Source organism: Mus pahari, chromosome 4 (assembly GCF_900095145.1).
Source record: "Mus pahari chromosome 4, PAHARI_EIJ_v1.1, whole genome shotgun sequence".
Taxonomy (NCBI): domain Eukaryota; kingdom Metazoa; phylum Chordata; class Mammalia; order Rodentia; family Muridae; genus Mus; species Mus pahari.
In genome coordinates, this window is record NC_034593.1 from 114,933,850 (window position 1) to 114,957,175 (window position 23,326).

General features: G+C 41.4%; 1 protein-coding gene across 14 annotated transcripts in view; it reads left to right on the forward strand.

Annotated features, from left to right (window-relative positions):
* Camk2d (calcium/calmodulin dependent protein kinase II delta) overlaps nucleotides 1-23,326 on the forward strand; it is a 247,575-nt gene that overhangs the window by 215,391 nt on the left and 8,858 nt on the right. For 13 of the 14 annotated variants that reach the window (XM_021197000.2, XM_029537955.1, XM_029537956.1 and 10 more), the window contains one exon: nucleotides 21,817-21,892. In XM_021197000.2, the coding sequence (XP_021052659.1) occupies nucleotides 21,817-21,892 (76 nt within the window). Of the gene's footprint in view, nucleotides 1-2,856; nucleotides 5,631-21,816; nucleotides 21,893-23,326 lie in introns of those variants that run through there. The other variant, XM_021197012.1, reaches the window with a different exon arrangement.

Here is a 23,326-nt window from a genome sequence, read left to right on the forward strand (position 1 = left end):
GAGAGAGAGAGAGAGAGAGAGAGAGAGAGAGAGAGAGAGAGAGAGAGCTCAGCTAAGGGTATTCTGCCAGCTTCTGTTTTTCTCATATGTTCATTTTTTTTTTCAGTCTTTGCTGAGGCCTACAGGCTGTAGCCTCCACCCTGCTCCCTGGTCTTGATTTTTAATCAATTGTCTGTAAACCTATCCGTTATCCACCAGAGGAGCTGAATCCTTAAATAACTGAGTAAATTGAAGGGAATCCCAACACCTCGGTATATGTAGTTCATCCACCTAGGACATTTCCACACCTTGGTAATTATGAGAATGGCTTTAATTTGTAATGTTTCTCATCTGAATTTGACTTGAGCTATTAAGTACTTGCTCAGGATAAGTCTCTTTCATTTATGTACGTATCAGTGTGTCTATTACAGTCTCTCAGGTGAGCATGGGAGAACACACCTGTAATCCCAGCACTCAAGATGCTGGGGCAAAAGGATACAGAGTTTTAGGTTAAGAGTGGATATAAAATGAGGTCTAGACCTGCCCAGTGGACACAGTGAGACCTGTCTCAAAGAAACAAGTCAAAATAAAATGAACCAAAGTTTCCCTTGGGGATTTGTAAAATTGATGTAGTATATGCTTTTAGGGAATCACACAAAATATTAGAGAAATTAAGTATAACGCTAACATTAAAAAGTATAATATAAGATTAAAGGAAATCTCTAGGTAATAATTGAGCACAGGGTGCTCTCATTTATTTTCTGGAACCCAATGAATAAATCACATTTCTGCTTGATCATACTAGTATAGACCATATAGGCCTCAGCTGTCTTCCCTCTAAAACATATGCAGCCCTTTTAATGTTATAATAGCTGATAACTAACTGATAGCTGACCCTTTTAATGTTGATAGATTCTAGAAACCTTCAGGACTAGTCCTGCTTCAGAAGATCACCCAGGAACCGTTGTAGATATAAGTAGGCAAAAGGTGAAAGACTGGAAATGATTTGATGCATTTATTTTGTTGGCGATTTCTTTCTGCAGGAATCGCTCCCTCTGTCAAGTCACTGAATAATTACCCAAAAAAGGCCTGATATACTTAAGTCATGTGGATAGTTTTTGCCATACTCTGTGTAGTTTACTGGAAAGTATGTTATTGTCTTATTCTATGAGAAGACAAAACCCTATCTTCCATGTAGGAACTGATAAAGACAATTACATAATTTGACCAAAACTATATCCTCTACACACGACTATATCGAATCAAGAAAATGCTTTTACTTTCTTCTACTGCCTGTGCTATCTGAGCAAGGTTGTATGCAGCGCTGTTACCCAAGGAAACCCCACCCCTGGCAGCAGATTCATCTAGACAAGCTTCTGTAGCATCGTCCTATGTGGCTAGCACATGTTCTCTCCCATGAAACACATCTCGCAGCAGCACCTATGGTTATGCTGCTCATGGAGGCACATGCCCTTGTTAGGATATCACGGGCTTCCTATACCAATGCCTCGTTCTCATCAGCTACCCAGGAAATGAGGGTTTCTATCTTCTCTCTACTGCAGAGAGCATGGGTAGCTCCCACATAAGGTGACCTAATGAAAGAGAGAAATTAAGTATGTCAGCTTCTTGGTGGTAGCAGGGACTGTTACCCACGAGGCTAGCTGTTGCATAAGGAAACTAAAGTAGTAAGCAGATGAATGGGGCTTTCTAGGCAAGGACTATGGATCTCTTTGGATACCAGGATGGAAAAAGACCTGTTTTCACTTAGGTCTGCTTGTTAAGTGTCCCTTCACAGTGGCTTGGATTCCCTGAAGATCCAGTTCACATGTTACTGTAAATTACCAACTACCTTTATCTCAGTTTCTTCATTCATTCAGCAAATACTCACTGAGTGCATCCTGAGTACATACTTTTCAGCCAAGTACTGAGTGGGTCAGCAGATTTCAAAGCTGTCAAACTGGAACATTCTTGTGTATGTTGTTCATGAAGCTCCTTTCCTAGCAGACAGGCCCATTTCTCCTAACTCAATAAATACCAAAGAAACACAAATGAAGTGAGACTTGGGGTTTCTCTATGATTTTTCTAAGAATGCTTTGGTTTGGATTTTGTGGCATTGTTTTGTTTATCTGCTTGTTTTTTGTTTTGTTTTGTCTTGTTTCATTTTGTTTAAATATACTTAAGAATCTGAGTATGGTGGTGCCTTCCTATAATCCCAACTCCAGGGGGCTGCAGCTGTAGAATTACTAGTTGAGGGCCAACCTCAGCTATGTAGAAAGAGCCTGTCACAAAACAAAGCAAACATGAATAAATGAACAAAACTAAGGTTTCACATCAGGGCCAGCTCATTCCCCTCATGCAGCCATCTTGGCCGTGTCTAGTGTCTAATGTGTCCAACAATCTTAAAAATCTCCCATAGTTCTTGTTATCCAAAGGCAGACTGGCCACATCCTCCCAACGTAGTGCCAGCATTTCACACAACTTCCCAATATTGTCTCGAATTTAGAAGCTGGATACTGTTTCTGATTCTGTGGCAGGAAGCTCAGCAGCTCTTCAGTGTCATGGAGAGTTAGTAACAGTTTGAAAGTTAATTGTGTCTTAACAAAGGACAGTTATGGCCAAAGCAGTCATCACCATGGTCCAAAATAAAAGTTCTCCTGCTAGAACTAACTGTTCTCAAAATTTTAAATATTAAGCCAAAATTGTTGTTTTGCATTTTGGATACATTTCTAACTTTCCACTCACTTCTAGTTTTAGCAACTAGTGTCCCCATCAGCCTGTCCCTAGTGGTCACATCTAACGGTGCTCCTTTCTGTAGGTATGGGGGCACGTTTCCACACTGTCTGCATTTGAAGACTGTCCTCTGGTTTGTGGCTGTAGCCACAGTTTGCAGGGCCTGTCGCTGTATGCCACAATGCCTCTCCACCTCCTAACACATCCAGCACCATTATTCAACGTCAGCTCCTTCCTGATGAGCACACGCCTGTTTGTGCCACCTGATGTTCTTTCCCAGCATGCCAGAGTGTGTGTCACCTGTAGAAGTTGGGCTTCTAAATGTCTTTATCATCTGTCACTCATCCTGCTCCCAGCATGTCACTTCGGCTCACCACTCAGCAGCCACTCACTCGGATCTCTTGCTGCATACCATCTACCTTGCAGCTCTAGTCCAGTGCAGCTCAGCGTAACAAGCAGAAATCGGTACCTCTGAGGTTAACTGGCAGGGGCTGCATCCTTGCTCAACGCTTTCTCTATTTCCTGGGGTGATGGTAAAGACACTGTATAGGATGCTTCCAGGAGGCCCTGTTACAGACAGAGATGCTGGAGCCTTATCACCTGCATGGGATCTGGTGTCTGATAACACACATTGTCAGCTCCTGAGCTAATCTATCAATCTCTTGGTGAATGAGCTTGTTGCATGTGTCCTGTCCATCTGCGAGTTAGGATACGGTGTGATCGCCAACGTCTTAGACTCAGTGACCCTTGTGGACTGTTGTCTTGAGGAATATCTTCCTTTCCGTGAGGGGCTTCCTGGGGCAGAGGATCAAACAGTGCTGCTCTTGTTCAGACCTGCATGTTACTTGTTCCTCGGAACATCTCCTGCTTGCTCTTCCCACATGCAGAAGACATAGGAATCAAGAAACTCCTTTGTTTAAGGATTGGGGATCAACCAAGAGTGTCTTAGACAGCCTGCAGAATATACAAGAATTGCTTTTCGATTTCTAATCCGTAATTTGGCTTTGAATGTTTTTTTAAAAAAATAATTCATCCACATGCATATACTTACCTGCAAATCTTTAGATTCTGAAAAAAATCAGAAATACAGAATTCATGCAGAATTTACTCCACTCTAACCTGCAGTGCATAAACGTTTTCCTTTCCTTTAGATTTTTCTTCTTCCTAGCCACTCCCCTAGTTTACCTAAAACAGTATAGACTCGCTGTTTCCCTCGGTACCAGCTGCCTCCTATCAAGCTTGAATCTGGTGGCTATCAGTGCTCATGTACCTCACGCTTGAATTAGTAGCCCTTCTGACAAAACACAGGATCAAACTGTTGATGGCCCAGTTAAGACAAAGAGAGAGCCTGGAAGAACTACATTTCAATAATAGGAAAAGAAATTGACTCTGTATTTTAGTAAACTGTGGGCTTAGAGGTTCTATGAATAACCTTTTTTTTTTGAAATTTTATAAAAGTTAGTTATTTTAAAATCCTTTATGAGACCCTGGGCTCAACCCCCATTACTGGAATATATATGTATGTAAAAAAAAATAACGAATTATTTTATAAAATGTTCCATGAATACAAAACACATATACAGCCAGGAACCACACCTATATCTTTTTCATCTGCAAAGTCAAACAAGGATCCAAATTTTTTTTTGGGGGGGGGGGAGTTGCTTTGTCCCAAAAATAAAAGCTGTTAAGAAAAGTCAAGCAAAACAATGCTGAGTGTGCATGACATCATCATTCTTCAAGCCAAGCAGGACAGGTGTTTGCACAGGATTTGCCTTTACACCATGTTAGGTAGTATAAGATTCTGGAGGTGACTTATACGTACAGACAAGGTGTAGACAGGTCACATTCAAAGCTATCCCATTTTAAACAGAGGACTTGGACCTCCTTGGATCTTGTTGTCTGCAAGCATCTGGGAATTCTCTGTGGGTGTATATTAAGATCCCGTCTATCAGCTTCTAAACCTTGATTAGGTTATGACTTCTTTCTGCTTACAATTGACTTCTAATAGCACAATTCAGATCCTAAAATCACTACTGTAGCCTTTTAAGCATTTTTCTATACTACAGTGATATAACATTGTTAACAGATTGCTACAAGATCTACTTTTTGAAGCATATGCGAGTATGCATTTTGAAACAGAATATTACAAAACATTATCGACATTAGCTATGTAAGCTACCCAAAATGATCAAAAAATATGTTTAATTCCAAGCTGAAAATCATAAAATAGTTCAATAAATTGGTGCATTGTAGAAAATATGTTTATAATCTGAAGAATCTACTAGCATACATACATACATATGTTGTCAGTTGCACTATAAAGACATTAACACTATAAACTGTAACTATATAACACTATAAACTATAAAGACTATAAACACATTCTAGTACAAACTCTTATGGGGGCACATTCCATTTTCTAAAATTATCAGCCATGCAAAATTATGATAAAATCTAGGGGCTGAAGATTTGGATTCCTGGGTAAAACTGCACAAGTGTGTGGACCTAGATTTGAATCCCCAGAGCCCACATAGAAGCAGATTGCACACATCTGCACACATCTGTTAAACTAATGGGGAGATGGGCCTTGGAGACAAGAGAACCCCAAGAAGCTCTCAGGCCTCCTAGCCTGGTGTATAGAGCTAAAGAATAACAAACAAATTCTGTCTCAACCCAGGCAGGAGTGAAGAACAAAGCCTGAGGTTATTCATTGACCTCACATGTACCCAACATATAGATAAAGCAACTTTTTAAACTGGATATCTAAGGCCAATAGTTGTTCCTGTTTAGAACTTAAATCTCAATTATTTACTGTTTTTCTTACTATGGGTTTTATATAATTCTTTAGTTACTTAAAAGTCTATCTCTTTCTGAGTATGTACTCTTTTCTACTAATAAATATATCTGAAAGTTCTGTAAAACTATATGATTGTATTGTGATTCTTCCTATAAGTGAAATAACCCCAATATGTCTTCTGCTGTGAAATTTTAGAGATTCTTTTTTCAATTTATTAAAAAATAATTTCATAGTTTTCCCCCTGCTCTCTCCTTCTCCTCTCCCATGTCCACTCTCCCCTACTCACATTCCAAATTCACAGTCTTCTCTTCATTAACCACTGTTATTGCATAGACTTATAAATGAGTAAACATATAAATATGACTCACCAAGTTTGTTCAGTATTGCCTACATGTATATATTTCTAGGGCCAACTACTCTGTATTAGCTAACCAATCAGGAAACTCGTTCCTAGGGAAGACAAATTCTCCCCCTCTAGGAAGTTGTTCATTGCTTGTATCTCTTCGACTAGGAGTGGTGTTCCATAAGACTTCCCCTATCTGTGTAGGGATGTCAGCTGTTGTTGAAATTATTCAGGTCTGGTTTAGACAACCATCTTGCTAAGATTTCCTGGGCACAGCTTCCATGTCATAGCTAGAAGGCACAATCTTACAGCAGATTTCACAATCAGATCTCATGGATCTTACAGTCTTTCAACCCCTCTTCTGAGATGTTCCCTGAGCCTTGGGTGCCAGAGTGGTGGTGGTGGTGTTTCAATTTGTCTTGGTCCCCTCCACTTTCAGTTAGATGGTCTCTGCATTTTGACAAGTTGTACTTTTCAAAAATGGCCTCCTGCTGAGGAAAAAAAAAAGGAGTTGTTTTCATGAAGGTGAAAGCTGCACTCGTGTCCTAAGCAAGCTCTTTGAAAGTCTGACCGCTGAACAGTACAAAGATCAGAAATTAGAATGCAGTTAGGAAGTAAACTTCCTTAGCAAAGTGGTGGTAGTAATTTCTCCTCTCAGATCCATGTGTGATTGGCTAGGTTTATACATGGATTGGGCAAGTTCTGGAGACCATAATCTAGAGTCTGTAGAAAATTACTCTCAATTAAGGGCATTCAGAACCACTTGCTCCTCTTTTTTTTTTTTTTTTTTTTTTCTTTTTTTTTTTTTTTTATAGTAAGGAAGCCAAGGTTAAGTGTTTCCAGTTTTAATCTTAGCTCTGCCACCTATGGACTACAAGAGCCTAGGCAGAACTAAATTCGCCAAAGTCCCATTTTCATCTGTCAAAAGGAGACAGTGGCATCATTTTCAGATGCAGACAGTTAGATTCATAGCACTTGCTGCTCTTGCAGAGGACCCAGGTTTAGTCTTAGTTCCCAAGTGGTCACTTAGAACTATCTCTGACCGCAGTCCCGGGGCACCTGATGCACTTGTCTCTCTTTAATCCAGCACCAGGCACACACGTGGTACACATCCGTGAACACAGGCAAAACGTTCTTACACATAAATTAAAAACGAACATCTCGAAAGAAATTTTTGAAAATCAAATCTTCTGCACCTAAAGGTTTTCCTCTGTGCTGAGCAAAACGGCAGCCATTATAAGGAGTTCACATTCATTCTGAGCGCGAGCTCCCGTGAGATGCCAGGGATGCAGAGAGAGGTGCAGCTATGCCACCATGTCCAAAGTCTTCACAAAGGACCGATGGCACAGGTTTACAAGCATGCCTCTTTTATACAAACACAACAACCAAACTCTAGTTCAGACTGCAGTCCTCCTGACCAAGCTCCTTGAAGATCTGACTCTCGGGCTTAGTTTTAAAAGGTAAAGGATTGTAGAAGCAGTAGAAGAGGTGAGAGAGGAGGAATGCATGCCATACAGAAGGCTTAGACTAGAGCACTATATGTCCACACCAGTACAAGCCACTAAGGCTATCACTGGGGAGTGAAATTCATACCCAAACTATAGCAGGTGAAACTTGAGATGACAGAAGCTGTAGTCACAGGAGCACTGGGACATGCTAGGGAATAACAGTGACACCCTGTTAAAATGCACCGAGCACCCAGGACAAATCAGAAGGCTCCCTCGGGTGAGCAGTGTAGTCTGGTGTCCAGTGGTATCCATTACAGAGCAGTGTGGTGTGCGTGTGAGGGGTAGGAGACAGCCGGGGAGCGAGGGGAGGCAGGGCACAGTCAAGATGGCCAAGGCAGACTTGGTCTGTTTTTGTTGCAGGATGAGGGAGACTGGACCAAATGTAGGCTGGTGAGAGCAGACAGACAGAATGAAAGCACTTCCTGGTCTTTCTTGAATTGTTCGTTCACCTCATTTTTCAGCCAATGTGCACTGAAGGGTTCTGGGGGGGGGGGGCAAGCCCTAGTAAAAGACGTGGGTACTATATTTCAAAGTGAGTAGGAATAGGAGCTAGCTGCATTTGTATAAAAATTATACTTTACTAAGGAGAAGTAAATAAAATAAAATAAAATCAGGGGTGCAGGTTGGAGGTTTTTGTTGGTGATGGTGGTAGGTGTTGCGAGAAATAATAAAAAACTGACTAGAGACAACTCTCTGCCCCAGCATGGTCCTGCCACCTCTGTCTCTAGCTAACCCTGCAGCTACCAGTCACAGTATTCCCTGCTTTGCTCCGGTTCGCTTGTCTCATAGCCATAAACCCCCCAGTGGTCAGCGGTCCCACCTTCCAGTAACCCGGTAAAACAAAACTCTAGAAACTTATAATTAATCAGTCAGATTTATATATCAATAAATTCTCAATTCACAAGATGTCCACACAAAAATTTTAGGGCCAATTGATAATACTACAAGCTGCTCACGTAGATCAGACAAGCTATCCCAATTATTCTATCCCTATATGATATTCATAGCTACCTGTAGCTATTTAAAGCCTCACAGGATCAGGGTCTTCTTCCTGTCCGTCCTCCATCTTGCTCCTCCCTCTCCTGAGTCACTCTCCTTCCCTGCAACCCTTTGTTCCGCTTCCCTTTTCCCTGTCCAATCATAGGCCTTCTGCTGCACTAATATTTTAATGTAATTGGACAAAGAAAATCCTGCCACAGTAGGTTGTTTTTTTTTTTTTTCAGGACAAGGTTTCTTTGTGTAGCCCTGGCTATTCTGGAACTAGCTATGTTCCAGAATATCAGGCTGGCCTCAAGCTCAGAGAGATCTGCCTGCCTCTACCACCCATCTGCTGGGATTAAAGGTGTGCGTCAACACCGCACAGCTGGTTCAGTTTTTAGCAGACACACCCTTGTCATAAAAAATGACCTCAGAGTGTCTGATGACTTTATCTGACATTATCTTGGTGAAAAATGCCAAGTAAATAAATATTATTAATGCAGTCTTTGAGAACACCTGAGAGCTTAGAGAACTTAGTCACACAGCTGTGGAGCTCCTGTCTCGGTGCTAGCCACTGTCCTTAACCTCGTGGGGACTTAGATTTTGTGAGCCTAATCCAATACTATTTATTTGTAATAAGAGATGAAACTCTTCCACTAAATCGGTGGCAAAGCTATGTGCCTGGCAGGTTTCTAGCAAGCATGAACATATGTAAGAGCAAGCACTGAGCCAGGCTTTAGGAATCTAAGATTTTAAAGGTAAAAAGAGAAATGTTAAAATGTTAAAATTATTCATGGTACAGTAGTTTATGACAGAAATGGAGTATAAATAAGAAAACTGTCTATTAGAAATCCGATACGTTTAGTACTGTATGGCTGGTGGAGGAAGTGACGTTTGAATGTCACATTAGAACCTTGGGTCATAGAGTGAAAGAGGAGGGAAGCTTGAACAGAATGTACACACAACAGAACTGCCTCATCTGCTTAAGTAAGAAGCCCATGATAGGCAAACCCAACACTGACTTGTTTAAATGCCTATGGGCCTGAGCTTTTCTAGGTAACTCCCCTGCCTAACCCAGTTCCGATCGGGTGGGACTACTCCTGTTGGTCCCTAGTGTATTTCTGCCTTTTCTGATCGACATTTTGCTGTTTGCCTTTTAAGGCTTATTTCCAGCACCGCAGCTTGACCCGGAAGGACCAACGTAACAAGAGACCTTGGAGTCATGAAAGATATAACTGCCCTTAACCAAGTTTGGTCGTCTCGCTTTTCTGGGAGTGATGCATCCTGGGATAGGGCAGTGAGATTTCCCCCCATAGATAGCCACAGCCTGTCTTTTGTGTTCTGGTTCTTGGATTCTGGATGATACTTAGATAGATCTAAAACAAGGAATAATATAGGCATTAAAAGTTTAACCCAAAAAGTCAGATGTGGTGATGAGCCCTAAAATCACAGAACTGTAGAGACCAAAGAAAGGAGATTGGGAATTTGAAGCTAATCTTAAGGACACAGAGAAACTGTATCATATCAAACAGAAAGGGGGGGAAAGTTCATATAAGGACATAACTACCCTCACATGTGAAAATTTTAGATGTTTGAAACATGTAATCCCCCACAGAGGGGCCTATATTTAAACTATTTGAATTTATTTATTGTAAAAACTAAATGGCTGAAAACCCTTTGAGTATGGGAAATGGAGAGGCAGGCAGGAAGCTGAGTTGCTCTGGTGAGCCCAGCCTTCGGATAAAACCCAATTGTGCATTAATCTTCCAATCAGTGTTAAAGATTAACTGCTCACCCTTGGGCACAAATAAATCTTTTCTCCATAAATGAGTTCTGCAGTGCATCTGTATTTCTTTGGAAATATTCCTGAAATATTTTTGAAATATTTGATATATTCTATTAGCCTTTGTGGAGCAAAATTTGCCAATTCTGTTACATAGAGAAAAGCCTATAACTGCTACAGAAAACCTCTGACTGCTACAGAAAGCCTGGCTTAGTGATGGGTGTTGTGATTGACTTTACTGTGGAAGAATTAACACCTCTGCCAGAGCCACAGTGTCCACAGATTGTGATCTGATCAGCACCCAAAGCCACTGTTGGCCACGGGCAGTCTCCTTGTATGGCTGGTTTGATCTCTTGATTAGGACAGAAAAATTTTAAACTATATTGAAATTCCAAATCAGTATCACCATGTTTCCCCAAAGCTCTTTTCTGTGGCTGAGTCTCTGAAATACATAATTAACCTTACTCTTAATTAATGTCAGGTGGACATGAATTTCCTGCGTGGGGTATTAATTATTCACCAAGCAACTTCACTGACGTCTGATGGATGCTTATCCTTTTAAAATTTATCTACTTTTATTTTAAATTTTTGTTACATTTATTTACTTATTTATTTTTTCTTTTATTCAGTGTGTGTGTGTGTGTGTGTGTGTGTGTGTGTGTGTGTGTGTGTGTGTGTGTGGAGTTGCAGAGATCTGCCCTACATGTAGAGATGTAGAGGTCAGAGGACATCTTGCATGAGTCCTAGCTCCCCTTTTATGACACAGGTTCCACAGATCCAAGTCAGGTCAGCAAGGTGGGTGACAAGGAACTTTACCTGCGGAGCCTTCTTCCCAGCCCTTATGCTTGCTCATCTTTTGAATTCAAGAAATGAAGGGGAAATGATCCAAACCCCTAAATGTGTATGTTACATTTTCTGCAAATTTGACAGGTTATGAAATAATGCATGGAGTGTGTGGGAATAAGCACATTGTTGTTGACTCTGAAATACATAATTAACTAATTTAATTTTGACTGTAGTCACATTAGTTAAGCCAATAATGAATAGGCTTAATATGAAGCCTATGAAATTTGGCTAAGATATTCCAATGAGCACTTTTGCAAATAGGTGTGTTACTAAGGGTTGAACATGGGCATCACACATTTGACACAAGCTTGGTAAGGGCTCTACCACTGAAATTCCCAGCCTTCTTTTTATGGTAGTGGTGATGGTGTGGTGGTGGTGGTGGTGGTGGTGGTGGTGGTGGTGGTGGTGGTGATGGTAGTTCTTGTTTAGACTAGAGTCTCACTAAATTTCCCAAGATAGCTTTGAACTTTGTAACCCAGCCAGTCAGGTCTCCTGCCACAGTCTTCCATGTAGCTAAGACTATATGACTTCAAAACTAGCCCCACTTCCAAAGAGCATTTCTAAATTAATTTTCTAGAGCAGAATATCCCACAGCTAAATTGATGAGGCTATGCCACTGTGGGATATCATGTTAATAAAACATTTGAGTCTGTTAGGGCGTTTTCATCTTTCCAAATTAAGCTTTGAAAAATATAGTAGCTAATCAAAGAAAGTGCTCCTGTCTGGAGGAGTCTTATTGCTGCAGTTTCTCACATGCATAGAGACATAGACAAAATGGTAGAAATCCACAAGCCTGTGTGAGTGCATGGCTGTAGTGAACATGAAAAACGCAAGTAATTACCCTCTAAACCTAAGGAACTCTTTGACAGAAGCTGTGACAGACCACTCTACATGTACCCAGGCTGATTGCTGTATTATCTGCTTAACCCAGTTAAGTCCAATAGCATCAGTGTTGGTGGACAAACACATCAACTGACTACATTGAGGTTTGTCCATTGATCACAGTGTCATAGACAGACATACTATGCTACTGTCTTGTCAAGTGATGTCTTCATAATATTACTGCTTGAGAATATATTCATAATCATCTCTTTTGTCTTATAATCCTTTCCACTGGCTCCCCACTAATTGTTGAGAACACATGCTCCAATACTTCCCACAGTGTGGGGTAGGAAAGAGAATGGATTCTACCCCATGTTCTGTGAATGGGCCTTACTGCTTCCTCCTGTTGTCATGATTTGCCCTCATAGATTCTCCCTTGTAGACTCTGGATGTTATGCACTGTATAATGGTGAACTTTTTGTTGCCCTTTCCTTCCTCTTCTTCTTCTTCCTCCTCCTCCTCCTTGTCTATGTGCTCAATTCTTAACTGAATGTGGTATCACATCTAACTGATTCATGGATCATACAAGTAGTCTACACACTTGAAGGAACATACAATGTTAAGCTATTCCCAGGAAGTAGATTAGGGTAACAGAGCGATTACCCACTTGCTTTTATGTGGCTGATCTTAATTCTTTTATATAAGTGAATGTTCTGAGTAACCACACAGTTTCTTTATACCAGTTTTCATTTGTCATTTTTTTTCTGTGAAAATCTCTATCACTACTTTCCACATCTCTCCCCAGATACCTCCCTGGCCCCAAGGTGTCTCACCATGTATTTGCTCTCCTGAAATTTCCTATGTAGAACAGGCTGGCCTTGAACTCACAGAAATCCACCTGCTCCTCCCTCCCAAGTGCTGGAATTAAAGGCATGTACCACCAGACCTAGCTACACATTGCTTACTTTTTAAAAAATAGTATATATTTTATGTCATTTTTTCAGCTCAAAGATAAATTTAGGAATTTTAAAAATCTAGGCCTGTGAATATGTGCAGCAAACAATCCCATTGTTGGGTTTTTTCTGCATCTATGTGTATAATTTGTTAATTGTTAGACTATCAAAAGCTATTAGGGATAAGGTTGCTGGTTCTTGTTTCCAGATTAACTAACATGAAAACTCTGAAGCTAATGTGTATTCTAGAGAAAATACAAAGATAGTTTGAGTGCTTTGTTTTGTTTTTTAATTTTGGGAAGCTAAAGCACTTAGAAATTTTAAAATTTATCATCATCATATTAATGTGTATGGGTACTTTGCCTACATATATGTCTGTGTACCATGTACATGTCTGGTACCCTCAGAGGTCAGAAGAAGCGGTCAGATGCCCTGGAACTGGAGTTATAGAAGATTCTGAACTGGCTTATGGGTGCTGGGGATTAAACCTGGATACTCTGGAAGAGTAGTCACTGGTCTTAACCATGAAGCAATCTTTCCAGACTCAAGAAGTGGGTATTTTAGAATAAATGCCTTCTACATTAGAAACACTATAGTAACTTTGGAAACATTCCTATATAGTGATGGATTTCTAGTCTTATAGTTGAACAAAATCCTATAAATTGCTAAAGCAATAAACCCCTACTCTTTGAGGGGTGTTATTTTAAACGATAAAATAATAGAAGCTATTCTCTCCAGTGTTAACCAACACAAAATTGCTAAAGTAAAAAGTAAGTCACTAAGAAACAAGCCGTTAATTGCACAGAAAGGGATAAGCATGGCTGGGCAGATAGGCACCTTTTCTATAAAACTACCAGCAGCATGAAAATGATCCTAATTTGTATACTTGCCTAATGTAAGTGTTCCCAAGGGTGATTTTTGTTAATGGCAGCATGGAAAAAGACAATAAAGCCATGGGGCTCCCAGATGTGTGAAAGTGATGCAGTAATTAATTGCAGACCTGGCCCAGACACCTTGCCAGGGTGAGTTCAAAGGCATTTAGGTGGCTCATTTAGGTTTATGATTTCAAAATATTGAATCAATCACTGTGGGCTCTAAAGGAACAGAGGTTAGCAATTTGAATAGCAAGTGGAGGCCTGGGGCCCTTGAAGCTCAAGTTCCGGCCTAATCTAAATGTGCCAGGTGGCTTAGCCAGTCATTGCATCTCCCTGTCCTTCAAGTGTTGGGGAGCCAAGTGAATTCTCTGTGAGAACTGCAGCTGGGAGTTCAACTACACTGCAGCACGTGTATAGAAAAAGACTGCATAGGCTTACATAGTGTCATCAAAGAGCAAGAACCAGTAGGCAACTCCGAACAAAGCAGATCGTTTTTTCCCAACGTGCAGGGTTTAATTACTGAGTAAATAATCTTTAGACACAGCCCAATAAACCACTGCAACATGGAACATTCTGCAAGCATCCTGGTGAAAAGCTGCATTGCAGGCAGTTTAGATGCCCAGGTCAGTTACCTCAATAAGCTTGTAAATCTCAAGTGTAAGCAAATAAAAAACCGTATAGTTGGAATGTTCCCTTTACACCCTTTCTTTTCTTGAAACAAAACAGCGTCTTTCAACATTGCCAAGAAACGCCTAGATTTTCCCCCTGTGCCCCAATGTATCTGCCCTGACTCTGTCATGTAACATCTGCAGTGGTCCTTTTCTGTGGTCCTGCTAATTTCCACATCCAGATTGCTATCAGAGCAGCAGCCGGGCATCTTCGGGTAGCTGGCATGTATTTCATGATTTGAAACGCATACTATATCTTATATAGATTGTCTGGGTATTGTTCATGTACATGCATATTTAGAAACATGTGACTTAGTTCCAAGTGTTCGAGTACAAAGTGGTCACATACTCATTGGGCAATGAAGTACAAACACAGTGAGGTAAACATAGCTGGGTGTGGAGCCCTCAAGAAGGGCAGCCATGCCAAGGAGATAACCTATGAGCAGGGCACAGCAGAGGAGATATCCAGGCATCACTGCAAGATGTCAGAAGAAAGGAATATAGAAGGAAGACACAATGCCATCCAAGATTAAGGACCAGGCAAAGAACGTTGTCCTGGAGGTAGTTGAAGATCAGGTGCTAAGTGGGACAGAAAGTTGAAGGCAAAGTTGGAAAAGTGCACAGGGAAGGATGATCTTTGACTTCTGAGTAGTAGAGACCTCAAAGCCCTAAAGAGAGAGCATGAATGCTTCCACTGTAGTGAAGGCAGAATGGGTGAGTGGGGGAGGAGACGATCCTGGAGACAGGAACTTGTGTGAGAGCCTAGATCAGATCAACGGCAGTGGGCCCTGAAAGAAAGGTCTGTCGGAAAGATTCAGCAGTGCGAAGACCTTCTTGGTCCATTTTAGGAGGGACTAAACCAAAAGGAGGCACCTGACTTCTGGTAGACTATGCTCCCTGGTCAAGGTGGGAACTGCAGGCACAGCAGGTTGAGCCAGAAGCAAAACTGAGTCTGAGATGCCCTACCCCTAGTGATGTTTAGGATACGGTGAGCTGGAGGAAACAGTAATACAGAAATGGAAAGATGAAGACTCGGTGGCAAAGATTGTGGTTAAAATCAGACTGAATGAGCATGCCATGAACTATGAAAGCTGAGAATGTGCCCTGAGAAACATCACAAGTACCAAAAAAAAAAGTAATGACTCACGGATGATTGGATGTGGGCACAAGGGAACAGTGGAGTCCTAGTGGGAGCCTTGATAAAATGCGGTTCCATTAGTAAGAAGGAGAAAATATGGGGAAGGAAAGGAATTTGATGGTTAGTTCCAGATGAGTCAGATGGGAAAGTCACTTCTTTCATCAAACGAAGCAGGTTACTTCCATCTAAATGTATTCTTACTAGGTTCTTACGTGACCGATTTAGATGCTGAGATCTGAACCTGGGGCCTCTTGCATATCAAGCACATGAATTGTTATTGAGCTATATCCTCGGTGCCATTTCATATCACTTAAAGGCTCCACCTGACATCAAATAAAGCAATGTTGTGCATTGGAGAGACCACTGGGCTGGGAATTATAAACTCAGTTTGGTTCATTCAAATATTTATTGGACATTTCCTCTAAGCCTGGAACCATGCTAGATATGGCAATGATGCAGTGCCTGCCACTCACGAAGAAGCAGAAGAAACTGACAATTAAATGAGCGTGTACAGACAAGGGCACTAATTGATTTTTAAAATCAAGTGTAAAACATGTAGATTTATATCCTTTGACCCTAACCTAACGTGAAAGCCAAGGAAGGTTTCATTTTCAATTGAAACATAATTATGTCGTTTTCCTCTTTCCGCTTCCTCTTTCCAACCCCTCCTACCCACACCTTGCTTCCTCTCAAATTTATCCTCTCATTCCTCTCCATTACTGTCTGCACACAGCACACACACACACACACACACACACACACACACACACACACATCTTCAACCTGCTCGGGCCACTTAGTATTACTTTTCTGTACATGATTTCAGGGCTGACCTGTTATAAGGTAACCACTGGGGAACTCCTCCCTAGGGATGGAAATGACTGTTCTTTCACTCTTGGTCTTCCTCAGTTATTTGTTATTCTTTGTTTAAAGGTGAGGCCCAATGAGGTTTCCCCCTTCTGCCGATGCTATTCAGGTCTTTTAAAAGGAAAATTAGTTGGGATCTGGTTTGGGGTTTTGTTGTTGTTGTTGTTGTTGTTGTTGTTATTCTGAACACATGAGTGTGGGAAGTTTATTCAGACAGGAAATCACATATTCAGGGCTCAGAATAGGAGGAGGCAGGGGCATCTTGACTTGCTGAGAGAGAGAGCATCATGAAACTAAAACAGCCTTTGAGTAGGTCGGGTGAGACCTGAGCAGGATCTAGACTGTGAAATGTTTTATGATCTCTCTTTGAGTGTTAACAACAATGCAAAGCTCCTAGAAGCCTTCAAGGAGAACATAATCTGAAGAGAGAGGCATGTGTAAACACCTGAATGTGTTATAAGGAGGAAAGGGGGAAGAACTGAGTTACTCACTGGAACTCAGGTAGGAAGCTTGCTAGGGAGCCAGGACAGGAGAGAGTACTGGACACAGTGATGCAGAAGTGGACTAGTGTGGAAGACGTACAGATGAAATGCAACAGAATTTGATGGAGTAGATAAGATACACTATTTTCTCTGGTTCTTGGCCTCACTCTTGTTTATACACGTAGAGAGAGATCCATTGAAAAGCAAGTAGGTGTGTGTAACAGGAATATGGTGGCCCCATATGACAAACTACTGACCAGGAAAGAATTGAATCTGTAAGTTCTGCTTTCTTCAGAGTCGGTGACCCAAAGAGGCAGCAGATCAGTATCTCGATGACAACTGGCCCTGCCACTCTCTCCAACCAGCAGATTGTGTAGGGAAGGAAGAGCTGAGAAACAAGGAAGTGAGTCACTGCAGGCTTGTCCCTCTGGCCATGTGAGAAGCTTTGTCTCTGAGATTCACAGCATTGCTTGGAGCTTCTCTTCTCTGTCTCCTGCATAGTCCCTCTTGGGCTTTCCCTCCCTGGCAGCTCTGTGCACTGGGGTTTGTATTCTCTCTTGAGGCATTCCATTCTGTCCAGGGCATCACCTGATTCGAGGGTAACTTAGACTAAAACTATCCATTGGCAGTTTGTAGGTGCTGAGATGCTTATAATGTTCATATACGAGTTTCTGTCCACAGTATGACGTGCAGATGTCATCTCATAACACAAAAGACTTGAGCCTCTATCCATCCCGCCTGTCTCTTCTCATCGGCAGTCATGGAACTTGACAAGCTTAACTCAGGGAGTTGGATTTGAAGTGAATGAAATATTCAAGTGATGCTTTTAAAATGGGCTTTGAGGTAGAGTTATGAAGGGAGGAGTTTCAGACCTCTGAGGACCTGTGATGATGATTATGTTCCTACACTAGACCCGAACAGACAAAGCTGAAAAGCAGAATGAAGTCTCTCACACAGGACAGCCTTTCAACCCCCTGGGGGTGGGGACAGAATCATTAGGGGAGCATTTGGAGACACAGTGCATCATACAAGATCAGCATTAGAGAAAGAAAAGGCTTTCCTTTCAAAACCCCCAGTTAGTGGGGAAAGTGGAAGTGTGGGCGAGACACCCTCCAGGTACTGCACAACTGAGCTTCTAAAGAGAGGTGTGGCTTCTTCAAAGACCCTAAGAAAACTGGAAAGCAAGAGAGCTTTTTATTTCTCTGAGCCTTCCTGGAGTCCGGTGGGAGGTAATTCCACCACACCTAGTTTAATCTGGCCTAGTCTGATGGCTAAGGGGCACGGAGAAGGTGGGTATTGGTAGGACCATAGACTTACCCTGTAGTTGCAATGGGGGAGGGGACCCTCGCAGTCAGCGCCCTTCTGTTTGTTTCTTTGTGTGTGTGTGTGTGTGTGTGTGTGTGTGTGTGTGTGTGTGTGTGTGTGTGTGTGTGTGTGTGTGTGTGTGTGTGTGTGTGTGTGTGTGTGTGTGTGTTGGTTTGGTTTTTGAGGGGCCAGATCAGGGGCCTGGTCTGATTTCTCACAGACCTCTGCTTCTGGTGTTTTAGGGTATCTTCAAGTTGTAGGTTCTTTATCAGACAATAATGAAATTTGCTGTAATCCTTGCACAGAAAAGTACCCTGAAGTAACCCAATGCTCACCCATCAATTGTTTTTCTAGCATCCACTTTATCCTCACCAGAAAAGAAAGTAACTTTGAGATGGCTTAGGCTATGCCTTGTGTCAACTTTCTTTGGCCTAGGAGCTGAAAAACTTTTTGATCTTTCGACTGATTAAAAAAATAAAGAAAGTCAAAGGATCTGCAAGTCTTGGTACAGAAACACAATGTGTCGGTATTCCTGCCTGCAAAGTGCACTGTGGATGCAGACCATCTTTCCGCATGCCTTCCCCATCTCCTTCCCCAAGCTGGAACTCCCCAAACACAACCATCACTATTTTAAAGGAGGGAGAAAGAAGAGCAGACCTCCTCCCTAGAGAACAAGCCAGGACTGTGGTCCAGTGACCATCTCCACGGCTCGCTGTTGCTGAGGGGGAGCGAGGCGGCAGTCACCCCACCCTCACACCCTAGGTCGCTCGGATGCTGAGCTTGTGGCAGCAGCTCCGACTCCCAACCCCAGAGCACTGTACACAAGTGATTCATTTCCACCCTCTGCTTTCCTTCCAAGAGTCAGCTGTCATGTGCCAGGCCCAGCCCTGACTCACTCACTCATTCGCACGCCTTTCCCTGGGGGAAATGAACACTTCAGAAATTCCAGAGTTCCAGGCCCTTCCTAAGCCAAGACTCACACTGCCTCCAGGGTGATACAGCACAGAAGCATCCTGCTTGAGGCCTCTCTGGGTGTTGCTTGGCCAGCTCGAACAGCATGGGAAGTAAAATAGAAGATGGTCTTGTGTGGCTCTGAGCATGCATAAGCAAACTTAAAAGACCGCTGTAGCAAAACATCAGAAAGCTGTGGGGGAGGAGAGGGAAGAGGGGGGATTGAGCAATCGTGGTTTTGAGTGAAAGATGTCCACTCTCTACTGCTGCTCCTGACTCCATCATGTGAGTGGGACAGGATGTGGGTTTCTGAAACTTGGGAATGTTCCAGAAGTGTCCACACTCTGTAAACTGCCTACTGAAGTCACAAAACCAACACTTGGCTTTCATCTCCTCCTCCTCTTCCTCCTCCTCCTCCTCTTCCTCCTCTTCCTCCTCCTCCTCCTCCTCTTCCTCTCCTCCTCTTCCTCCTTCTTCCTCCTTCTTCCTTGTTAGTTTTAAAAGACTGGTTTTGTTTTCAAATTATAGTTTTCCAGCCAGCTATAACTTAAGGAAAAGGTTGTTAATTTTAAATGACAGTCTCATGTGAAGAGGGAGCCTTGGAAGCCATAACTCCTACATTCTCACTTGGAAGCCACATCTCTTACACTTTCACATGGAAGCTACATCTCTTACACTCTCACTTGGAAACCACATTTCCTACATTCTCACTTGGAAGCCACATCTCTTACACTCTCACTTGGAAGCCACATCTCTTACACTCTCACTTGGAAGCCACATCTCTTATACTCTCACTTGGAAGCCACATCTCTTATACTCTCACTTGGGAGTCACATCTCTTATACTTTCACTTGGGAGTCACATCTCTTACACTCTCACTTGGAAACGACATCTCCCACACTCTCACTTGGAAGCCACATCTCTTACATTCTCATTTGGAAGTCACATCTGCTACACTTTCGCTCCTGAGAAGCTTCTCACATTTGTCCTTCATGATCCAGAATCAGGTTAGCTATCATGGACCTCTACCAAAGCTTCAGCCTGCCAAGACAGATGGATGAATCACCTGTTGCCTAACTAAATTGAAGGTGCCATTGGCAGCATCCTAGCTACAGAATTATCAGCTGCTACCACTCCATCAGTATATCCTGAGGATGGCTACATTATTCATACTGATCAATCAAACAAAAAATAGATATTATAAGTGTGTAGAGGAGCTAGGAAAGCCTGTGTTCTATGCTTTCATACAAGTGAGAATTTATGCAACTATTGTGAACTATAAGCATAATACTTTTACATTATAAACATTTACATAGTTAGTAGCCATTATATAGACAGATCTAATAATCACTTTATGAAGTCCCTGACTATTATATTTGGTATGAGATAGTGTCATACAGTCTTAATGGAGTCAAATTATTTTTACAGATTATTTTTAATAAGAAGTGGATACACAGAATTTTGAAAGTAAATGCAAACTTTAAGTTTCCGTTAAATCCTGAAGATCAGATCGCTTTAAAAAAAAATACAAATTGGTTCCTGCAATCAATAAAGAATTGAGGCAAAGGTTGGCATCTTCATGATGAGCAACAGGCACAGAATAATAGCAAGGAACTTTGTGACACCCAGTCTGAAAACCTAGTCAACTTAATATTTAAACATGATTTATATTTAAACCTAATAAATATTAATACTTAGACATATTTCATGACTAAAACAACCAACATTCTGAAATTAAGAAAATGTTATCCATAGTCTCAACTGATCAAACTCAAAATTTTACTTAACATCTATTTTATTGAACAAAGGTTTCTTAGGCAACACAAAGAAGTAGCATGTTCTTTGCTCGCTAAGAACTTTCTATTTAAATAGGAGGGCACAGTTGACACAATGTACAGTCAAACAAGCCCCATGCTTTATTCTAAGGTGTCAGGGATACCCAGGGGACAGCGCAGGAATTGCAGGTATTTAAGAAGAGGGAAGAAAGCTTGAAGCAGGTGTAATTGGAAAGAAAGTTGATTAAGGTGTGATATCTGAACCAGACCAGCCATTAATAATTTTACCAATTTTTAGATAGGAAAAGACACTATGTTTGATGTTTACTGGGTTTGGTAGTTTTGCAGGGGGGTTTCCATCTGTTTATTGTCCACATTTGTAGCACCAGTTCATATATTTCTGCCTCAATTTAAAGAGTTTACTAAAGGCCATTTATGTAGTAAGATGGCCTAACAGCATCGTGTTAATGTCCCCCTTCCGGAAGGGCCAGGCAGGTTGACTCTCTTAATACGAAGCCAGTAATCACCTGATGTCGACTATCTTTACTCTGAAGCTAGGTGTGTGGTCTCTGTTACTTTCTAAAACCTAAATTTTTCAGTAACACATTTGTTAATAAAAAAATAATAATAATAAAAAAAAAACAGAAAAATGTTCACAAAGCCAGAGTGATGAGGGTAGCTAGGGCGAATTCAAACTTTCAAACTTCCGGGTGCCTGTTGTGTGTGAGTAAAAACCATGGAGGACTGCCTCCTGAAAGAACCCAAGATCCCTGATGAAATTCAGGTTCTGATTCTCCTAGGCTGGGATGGTACCTGGATATCTGTGCTTCTAAATGCTCCTAGGAGAGGTAGACATTGTGGGTCTCCCATTTGGACTGTGCGAAAAGGATCAACCATTCTGCTCTAGGAGAGATGGCTGCTCTGATACCTACATTAGGCGAAGCAGCTGTATTCTTGACTAGCATCTTATATGTCCTTTGGCCTTTGTTCTCACCTGGCTCTATTTTTACTTTTAGCACGAAAACAGGAGATCATCAAAGTCACGGAGCAACTGATTGAAGCTATCAACAATGGGGACTTTGAGGCTTACACGTAAGTAGTGACAGTTAGGGTTGAGTGGCTTCCACACACCGGGCTACTCTATTTCCTCTGTCATTGTATTTCTCAGCATGACTGAAGTCTCACACATTAAACCCCTGCTTTACCCTGTTGACAACAGTGTTGTATCATACAAATGACAAGGGGCTCTCAAGAGAAATGACATGCTTATGATTTCAGAGAGATGACTCAACTTCTGTTCTAAGGACTGGGAGTGGCTTTTGTGAATAGTTCTTTGTAATCACCTCCATGGTTCCGAGTGAAAGTAAGGCATCAGAGAAATACATTTGAGCAACGACTTAAAAAGAAAGAAAGCAGAGAAGTGGGATTGGAACAGAGAAAGATCAGAGATGGTGATAATGGGTGTTGATTCCCCTCAATCAGTGACGCCAACTTGACCTGCATCTGTTGAGTGTGGTTTTGTATTAAGAGAAGTTTTGATTAAGATGAAGATGTCATGCCTAACTTAAATAATTGTAGATTTCTGGATTACATTTTGTGTAAAGAAATCACTTTGCTTGAGAAAAAAAGAATCATATTTAAATATGACATGAAGGGTCATTGCAAAGCTATTTGTGAAATTAAATTCTTGTGGGTTTTGTTGTTGTTGTTTGTTTGTTGTTTGTTTTGTTTTGTTTCCTTACTACATATTTCCACTGTGTGAAAGTGTTTAATGCTGGAAAAAATAAAAATAAAAAAGAAAAGAAAAAGGAATTGATTCTAATCCCTAATTAGAAAAAAATGTTTCTAAGTTTAAAAGCAGGAAAAGTGATCATAAATGAGAGATAAGTTAATTTCCTGACTGATAAAATTTATACACCTCTAATTATCAAAGCCCAAAACAAAACTGACAGAGGAATTTAGATCCCTATTGTCACAGACAACAGCTCTCTTAAGCTGTGACTGATAATAACTCTGTCATAGAGATTGTTCTTTTTGTTTGACCGTTGTAACCTTGTTAGACCTCTGTGAGTCTCCAAAGAACAAAAGAAATCTTAAAAAGCCCCTTTGATAGCTGTCTCTAGTGGAAGACAAAGTTGTGTTTTGTTTTTCTTTCATTGACAGAATGTAACTGTGGCTAGGAAATGAGAGGCATTTCCTGCTTTCACACAGTTTAACGTGGGATATTTAAATAACTCAGTATCTTGAGAGCATATCACCTGAACTTTGCCTAGAGGACCTGTCGTTTGGCCTATAATTTTACTTCCAGGCCTAGGGATAATCCAATATTACTTCCACTCTAAAGCTTTTTAGGTTGAAGTATTGGTGAGGCTCGGTCAGCTGGTCCTTAAGCTTTGTTCATGGCATCAGCCCAATATGTCCTGTATACTGTCAGTCTACATCCACATAAAGCCTGTTCAATGAATGGATGATAGATATATGGGTAGATAAATGATAGCTATAGATGATAGGTAGGTAGGTAGAAGA